Genomic DNA, 8,807 nt, shown 5'->3' on the forward strand with positions numbered 1-8,807 from the left:
TCAATTTTCGATTATTTAATTTTTGCCGCCTACATCCACCTAATTGAAAATGTCAATTTCATAATTTTTTGTAATTTTTTTTTATAAATATCACTAACTTGTCTTTCGAAATATTTCATTAAGAATATTAATAATTCAAACTTTCTACCAATTCCTATTCTATATAAAAAAGAAAAAAAACATTTGTATACCCTCCCTTTCCGTATGGTAACCATTTTATGGCCAGGCAAAATTAATTCCTGTCATTTCATAAAAACGATTATTAAATGGCCTATAAAAATCACGCAGTCTTTCAATGGCCGCCGCCTCAATATGAGGATGATTGCGACCTTTTGTCTTACCCAGACAATGGGGTGTGGAGCGGGCCTCCGATTTAAAGAGGCACGGAAATCCTTTGGTAGCATTAAAATAGAAATGTTTTTCGGTAACGACACGTTTGAGGCCCAAGAAATCTTGGACACGTCCAATTTCATAGGCTGGATCCATTATGAGACGCTCTCCGCTAATGAACAGCAATTGTGACAGTTGGAAATAGTGTAGCCATTTTTCCAAATATCTCGAGTAAATTCCAATTTTTACAGGTCCCCAATTTGTGTCCACAACAGCATAGGAACCATTGACAAAGGCCAAATCTTCAAAACGTTTCATATCGGCTTTTTTGCTAGCCGCTTGGGTATAATCGGATATGGCACGTGTAACAGGATCACGAACAACAACCAGGAGTCTAAAGGAGACAAACAAATTTAGTCTTGTTTGAGCCTTGAAAAAATTAATCTTTAAAAAATCCAAACCCTGTTTGAACCTTAAAATATTAATCTTTTAAAAAATTATTCTTTAAAAAAATCCACGCCTTGTTTGACCGACAATTGAAAAAATTATTCTTTAAAAAAATTCACGCCTTGTTTGACCGACCCTTGAAAAAATGATCCTTTAAAAAATCCACGCCTTTTTTGGCCGACCCTTGAAAAAATTATTCTTTAAAAAAATCCACGCCTTGTTTGACCGACCCTTGAAAAAAGTATTTAAAAAAAAATCCACTCCTTGTTTGACCAACCCTCGAAAAATGATTCTTTAAAAAATACACTCCTTGTTTGACAGACCCTTGAAAAAAGTATTTTTTAAAAAAAATCCACGCCTTGTTTGACCGACCCTTGAAAAAAAGTATTTTTTAAAAAAATCCACGCCTTGTTTGACCGACCCTTGAAAAAAAGTATTTTTTAAAAAAATCCACGCCTTGTTTGACCGACCCTTGAAAAAAAGTATTTTTTAAAAAAATCCACGCCTTGTTTGACCGAACCTTCAAAAAGTTATCCTTTAAAAAATCCACTCTTTGTTTGACCGACCCTTGAAACAATTATTCTTTAAAAAATCCACGCCTTGTTTGACCGACCCCTGAAAAATTGTTCTTTAAAAAATCCACGCCTTGAAAAAAGTCTTTTTTAAAAAATCCACGCCTTGAAAAAAGTCTTTTTTAAAAAATCCACGCCTTGAAAAAAGTCTTTTTTAAAAAATCCACGCCTTGAAAAAAGTCTTTTTTAAAAAATCCACGCCTTGAAAAAAGTCTTTTTTAAAAAATCCGCGCCTTGAAAAAAGTCTTTTTTAAAAAATCCACGCCTTGAAAAAAGTCTTTTTTAAAAAATCCACGCCTTGAAAAAAGTCTTTTTTAAAAAATCCACGCCTTGAAAAAAGTCTTTTTTAAAAAATCCACGCCTTGAAAAAAGTATTTTTTAAAAAATCCACGCCTTGAAAAAAGTCTTTTTTAAAAAATCCACGCCTTGAAAAAAGTCTTTTTTAAAAAATCCGCGCCTTGAAAAAAGTCTTTTTTAAAAAATCCACGCCTTGAAAAAAGTCTTTTTTAAAAAATCCACGCCTTGAAAAAAGTCTTTTTTAAAAAATCCACGCCTTGAAAAAAGTCTTTTTTAAAAAATCCACGCCTTGAAAAAAGTCTTTTTTAAAAAATCCACGCCTTGAAAAAAGTCTTTTTTAAAAAATCCGCGCCTTGAAAAAAGTCTTTTTTAAAAAATCCACGCCTTGAAAAAAGTCTTTTTTAAAAAATCCACGCCTTGAAAAAAGTCTTTTTTAAAAAATCCACGCCTTGAAAAAAGTCTTTTTTAAAAAATCCGCGCCTTGAAAAAAGTCTTTTTTAAAAAATCCACGCCTTGAAAAAAGTCTTTTTTAAAAAATCCACGCCTTGAAAAAAGTCTTTTTTAAAAAATCCACGCCTTGAAAAAAGTCTTTTTTAAAAAATCCACGCCTTGAAAAAAGTCTTTTTTAAAAAATCCACGCCTTGAAAAAAGTCTTTTTTAAAAAATCCACGCCTTGAAAAAAGTCTTTTTTAAAAAATCCACGCCTTGAAAAAAGTCTTTTTTAAAAAATCCACGCCTTGAAAAAAGTCTTTTTTAAAAAATCCACGCCTTGAAAAAAGTCTTTTTTAAAAAATCCACGCCTTGAAAAAAGTCATTTTTAAAAAATCCACGCCTTGAAAAAAGTCATTTTTAAAAAATCCACGCCTTGAAAAAAGTCATTTTTAAAAAATCCACGCCTTGAAAAAAGTCTTTTTTAAAAAATCCACGCCTTGAAAAAAGTCATTTTTAAAAAATCCACGCCTTGAAAAAAGTCATTTCTAAAAAATCCACGCCTTGAAAAAAGTCATTTTTAAAAAATCCACGCCTTGAAAAAAGTCATTTTTAAAAAATCCACGCCTTGAAAAAAGTCTTTTTTAAAAAATCCACGCCTTGAAAAAAGTCTTTTTTAAAAAATCCACGCCTTGAAAAAAGTCTTTTTTAAAAAATCCACGCCTTGAAAAAAGTCTTTTTTAAAAAATCCACGCCTTGAAAAAAGTCTTTTTTAAAAAATCCACGCCTTGAAAAAAGTCTTTTTTAAAAAATCCACGCCTTGAAAAAAGTCTTTTTTAAAAAATCCGCGCCTTGAAAAAAGTCTTTTTTAAAAAATCCACGCCTTGAAAAAAGTATTTTTTAAAAAATCCACGCCTTGAAAAAAGTCTTTTTTAAAAAATCCGCGCCTTGAAAAAAGTCTTTTTTAAAAAATCCACGCCTTGAAAAAAGTCTTTTTTAAAAAATCCACGCCTTGAAAAAAGTCTTTTTTAAAAAATCCACGCCTTGAAAAAAGTCTTTTTTAAAAAATCCACGCCTTGAAAAAAGTCTTTTTTAAAAAATCCACGCCTTGAAAAAAGTCTTTTTTAAAAAATCCACGCCTTGAAAAAAGTCTTTTTTAAAAAATCCACGCCTTGAAAAAAGTCTTTTTTAAAAAATCCGCGCCTTGAAAAAAGTCTTTTTTAAAAAATCCACGCCTTGAAAAAAGTCTTTTTTAAAAAATCCACGCCTTGAAAAAAGTCTTTTTTAAAAAATCCACGCCTTGAAAAAAGTCTTTTTTAAAAAATCCACGCCTTGAAAAAAGTCTTTTTTAAAAAATCCACGCCTTGAAAAAAGTCTTTTTTAAAAAATCCACGCCTTGAAAAAAGTCTTTTTTAAAAAATCCACGCCTTGAAAAAAGTCTTTTTTAAAAAATCCACGCCTTGAAAAAAGTCTTTTTTAAAAAATCCACGCCTTGAAAAAAGTCTTTTTTAAAAAATCCACGCCTTGAAAAAAGTCTTTTTTAAAAAATCCGCGCCTTGAAAAAAGTCTTTTTTAAAAAATCCACGCCTTGAAAAAAGTCTTTTTTAAAAAATCCACGCCTTGAAAAAAGTCTTTTTTAAAAAATCCACGCCTTGAAAAAAGTCTTTTTTAAAAAATCCACGCCTTGAAAAAAGTCTTTTTTAAAAAATCCACGCCTTGAAAAAAGTCTTTTTTAAAAAATCCACGCCTTGAAAAAAGTCTTTTTTAAAAAAATCCACGCCTTGAAAAAAGTCTTTTTTAAAAAATCCACGCCTTGAAAAAAGTCTTTTTTAAAAAATCCACGCCTTGAAAAAAGTCTTTTTTAAAAAATCCACGCCTTGAAAAAAGTCATTTTTAAAAAATCCACGCCTTGAAAAAAGTCATTTTTAAAAAATCCACGCCTTGAAAAAAGTCATTTTTAAAAAATCCACGCCTTGAAAAAAGTCATTTTTAAAAAATCCACGCCTTGAAAAAAGTCATTTTTAAAAAATCCACGCCTTGAAAAAAGTCATTTTTAAAAAATCCACGCCTTGAAAAGTCTTTTTTAAAAAATCCACGCCTTGAAAAAAGTCATTTTTAAAAAATCCACGCCTTGAAAAAAGTCTTTTTTAAAAAATCCACGCCTTGAAAAAAGTCTTTTTTAAAAAATCCACGCCTTGAAAAAAGTCTTTTTTAAAAAATCCACGCCTTGAAAAAAGTCTTTTTTAAAAAATCCACGCCTTGAAAAAAGTCTTTTTTAAAAAATCCAAGCCTTGAAAAAAGTCTTTTTTAAAAAATCCACGCCTTGAAAAAAGTCTTTTTTAAAAAATCCACGCCTTGAAAAAAGTCTTTTTTAAAAAATCCACGCCTTGAAAAAAGTCTTTTTTAAAAAATCCACGCCTTGAAAAAAGTCTTTTTTAAAAAATCCACGCCTTGAAAAAAGTCTTTTTTAAAAAATCCACGCCTTGAAAAAAGTTTTTTTTTTTTAAAAATCCACGCCTTGAAAAAAGTCTTTTTTAAAAAATCCACGCCTTGAAAAAAGTCTTTTTTAAAAAATCCACGCCTTGAAAAAAGTTTTTTTTAAAAATCCACGCCTTGAAAAAAGTTTTTTTTAAAAATCCACGCCTTGAAAAAAGTCTTTTTTAAAAAATCCACGCCTTGAAAAAAGTTTTTTTTAAAAATCCACGCCTTGAAAAAAGTCTTTTTTAAAAATCCACGCCTTGAAAAAAGTCTTTTTTAAAAAATCCACGCCTTGAAAAAAGTCTTTTTTTAAAAATCCACGCCTTGAAAAAAGTTTTTTTTAAAAATCCACGCCTTGAAAAAAGTCTTTTTTAAAAAATCCACGCCTTGAAAAAAGTTTTTTTTAAAAATCCACGCCTTGAAAAAAGTCTTTTTTAAAAATCCACGCCTTGAAAAAAGTCTTTTTTAAAAAATCCACGCCTTGAAAAAAGTTTTTTTTTTAAAAAATCCACGCCTTGAAAAAAGTTTTTTTTTTAAAAAATCCACGCCTTGAAAAAAGTCTTTTTTAAAAAATCCACGCCTTGAAAAAAGTTTTTTTTAAAAATCCACGCCTTAAAAAAAGTCTTCTTTAAAAAATCCACGCCTTAAAAAAAGTCTTCTTTAAAAAATCCACGCCTTGAAAAAGGTCTTCTTTAAAAAATCTACGCCTTGAAAAAGGTCTTCTTTAAAAAATCTACGCCTTGAAAAAGGTCTTCTTTAAAAAATCTACGCCTTGAAAAAGGTCTTCTTTAAAAAATCCACGCCTTGAAAAAAGTCTTCTTTAAAAAATCCACGCCTTGAAAAAAGTCTTCTTTAAAAAATCCACGCCTTGAAAAAAGTCTTCTTTAAAAAATCCACGCCTTGAAAAAAGTCTTCTTTAAAAAATCCACGCCTTGAAAAAAGTCTTCTTTAAAAAATCCACGCCTTGAAAAAAGTCTTCTTTAAAAAATCCACGCCTTGAAAAAAGTCTTCTTTAAAAAATCCACGCCTTGAAAAAAGTCTTCTTTAAAAAATCCACGCCTTGAAAAAAGTCTTCTTTAAAAAATCCACGCCTTGAAAAAAGTCTTCTTTAAAAAATCCACGCCTTGAAAAAAGTCTTCTTTAAAAAATCCACGCCTTGAAAAAAGTCTTCTTTAAAAAATCCACGCCTTGAAAAAAGTCTTCTTTAAAAAATCCACGCCTTGAAAAAAGTCTTCTTTAAAAAATCCACGCCTTGAAAAAAGTCTTCTTTAAAAAATCCACGCCTTGAAAAAAGTCTTCTTTAAAAAATCCACGCCTTGAAAAAAGTCTTCTTTAAAAAATCCACGCCTTGAAAAAAGTCTTCTTTAAAAAATCCACGCCTTGAAAAAAGTCTTCTTTAAAAAATCCACGCCTTGAAAAAAGTCTTCTTTAAAAAATCCACGCCTTGAAAAAAGTCTTCTTTAAAAAATCCACGCCTTGAAAAAAGTCTTCTTTAAAAAATCCACGCCTTGAAAAAAGTCTTCTTTAAAAAATCCACGCCTTGAAAAAAGTCTTCTTTAAAAAATCCACGCCTTGAAAAAAGTCTTCTTTAAAAAATCCACGCCTTGAAAAAAGTCTTCTTTAAAAAATCCACGCCTTGAAAAAAGTCTTCTTTAAAAAATCCACGCCTTGAAAAAAGTCTTCTTTAAAAAATCCACGCCTTGAAAAAAGTCTTCTTTAAAAAATCCACGCCTTGAAAAAAGTCTTCTTTAAAAAATCCACGCCTTGAAAAAAGTCTTCTTTAAAAAATCCACGCCTTGAAAAAAGTCTTCTTTAAAAAATCCACGCCTTGAAAAAAGTCTTCTTTAAAAAATCCACGCCTTGAAAAAAGTCTTCTTTAAAAAATCCACGCCTTGAAAAAAGTCTTCTTTAAAAAATCCACGCCTTGAAAAAAGTCTTCTTTAAAAAATCCACGCCTTGAAAAAAGTCTTCTTTAAAAAATCCACGCCTTGAAAAAAGTCTTCTTTAAAAAATCCACGCCTTGTTTGACCAACCCTTGAAAAAAGTCTTCTTTAAAAAATCCACGCTTTGTTTGACCAACCCTTGAAAAAAAGATTATTTAAAATCTCCACGCCTTGTTTGACCCTTGAAAGAAGATTTTTTTTCAATCCACGCCGTGTATGGCTTTAAAAAAAAATCGATTTGGACTTACTTCGTATTGGCATTCATATGATGCACCCTCTGCGGCACTTCTTTGGTAACAAAATAACTCGGTGTCTTCTCCATGGTTATCTGACCCTCAATGGTGTATGGCATGTGATGGCGATACCAGTGTAAACCCTTTTGATAGTGGCGATCGAAAAAATGCACCTCACAACCAGCAGCACGAACATCCGGATGAAGTCGTATAAATTCCAAAAGGGCACGAGTACCAGATTTCTTGACACCAATAATTAAGGTATCGGGTAAGTGGCGTGAGGGTCGTGAACCCTGCTGTCGCAGCAAACGATATTTTGGAGAACCATCTAAAATACGTGGAGCTGAGGCAGAGGTGGTGGAAGAGTTCATTTGGGCTCCCGACTTTTTCGCCATCAGTTTATTATTGTGTAAATGCGGATGGACAGAGTCCTTGGTGGAAGTATTACTGCTTCCATTGGTAAAATTGGTGGTATTATTATTGGCCACTGCCAATTTGGTGGCATTCTCAACGAGCATATTATCACCCGACCATAATGAGGTGGTAATAAAAAACTGCTTTAGGGAATTCTATGGAGAGGAAGACAAATTTTTCTCCAGGATAAAAAAATAAAAACAAATGTCTTACCTTGTTAAGGGTGCGTCCCAAATTTGTGATAAGACACGAATTAAATGTGTACGACACATAGATTAAGGATATGCAAATCAGGATCGTAATCACCAAACTGCGATTACTGAGATTATTGAACCAATTTATGGACATATTTACTGCCACTACCCCAGAGGTCTCGTTTCGTTTTGCGTTGCGTTGCGTTGGGAATTCGTTGTTGCTGTTGTTGATTTCCGACAAACAGGATGTAAATTTTACAATTCCTCACCAGTTTTTCTTCCACTGCCTTGATTTAGCAATGCCATTTCGTGATTGAGTTTTCCTCTTTGTTTTCCAAAGAAAAACCACACATTCTGTTTTTCGTCTTTTTTTAACTGCTGCACTTCTTAATTAATTTAAAACTTTTTCTTGCACCACACTTAACACTCCCTAATTTTTTCGTCCTTTCATTGTTTCAGAGTCAAGCAGAATAACAAGAAAGCCAGAAAATAAAAAAAGCACATCAGGCAGGTCGGGTCGTATGTCGTGTTGGTTGCATGGTTTTGTTCTTTCGCTCGTGTTATCCTTTACCATTGTGTTGTCAACAGCGCAACACAAACATATTCTGTTAAACCGGTTACAAAGAAGTTGAAGCGACGGAAAACGGAGTCACGGATAAAAGACGGGAAATGGCAACAAATGCCGTTAGGCAAATATTTCCCGCTATAATATGGCGGCATGTTTATGTGTTAGGCAGCAGAGAGAGCGCGGCAGGCAGCCGACAAGCCATCAGTAATGGTTAGTTGCAGATTTAAGCTCAGAGAAAAATGTAAGGAGAATTCCAAGAATCAAGGATATTTGTTTCATGGGCCAAACACACTCTTTAGAAATATATCCTCACACACACATAAGGAGTGAATATTTTAAGGAAGACTATTTTCAAGGCTCAAACAAGGCGTGGATTCTCTAAAGAATATTTTTCAAGGTCTAAACTGAGCGTAGATTTTTTAACAAAATATTTTCTTCAAGGTGTCCAACAAGGCGTGGATTTTTTTAAAGAAGACTTTTTCAAAGGCTATACAATGCGAGGATTTTTTAAAAAATATTTTTTAAAAAATATTTTTCAGGCGTGGATTTTTTAAAGCAGACTTTTTTCAAGGCTCAAACAAGGCGTGGATTTTTTAAAGCAGACTTTTTTCAAGGCTCAAACAAGGCGTGGATTTTTCAAAGAAGACTTTTTTCAAGGCTCAAACAAGGCGTAGATTTTTTAAAGAAGACTTTTTTCAAGGCTCAAACAAGGCGTGGATTTTTTAAAGAAGACTTTTTCAAGGCTCAAACATGGCGCGGATTTTTTAAAGAAGACTTTTTCAAGGCTCAAACAAGGCGCGGATTTTTTAAAGAAGACTTTTTTCAAGGCTCAAACAAGGCGTGGATTTTTTAAAGAAGACTTTTTTCAAGGCTCAAACAAGGCGTGGATTTTTTAAAGAAGA

General features: G+C 32.2%; 1 protein-coding gene across 1 annotated transcript; it reads right to left on the bottom strand.

Annotated features, from left to right (window-relative positions):
- Positions 1-216: 216 nt before the first annotated feature.
- Positions 217-7,491, bottom strand: LOC133324743 (heparan sulfate glucosamine 3-O-sulfotransferase 6-like). The gene is made up of 3 exons (XM_061533586.1): positions 7,357-7,491; positions 6,745-7,298; positions 217-724 (listed from the first exon to the last, which is right to left on the bottom strand). The coding sequence occupies exons 1-3, from the start codon at positions 7,489-7,491 to the stop codon at positions 217-219; spliced, it is 1,197 nt and encodes a 398-aa protein (XP_061389570.1).
- Between the last annotated feature and the right edge of the window lie 1,316 nt (positions 7,492-8,807).

Source organism: Musca vetustissima, unplaced genomic scaffold (genome assembly GCF_032173495.1).
Source record: "Musca vetustissima isolate MV318-11 ecotype Yass unplaced genomic scaffold, APGP_CSIRO_Mvet_v1 utg10716, whole genome shotgun sequence".
NCBI classification, from domain to species: Eukaryota; Metazoa; Arthropoda; class Insecta; order Diptera; family Muscidae; genus Musca; species Musca vetustissima.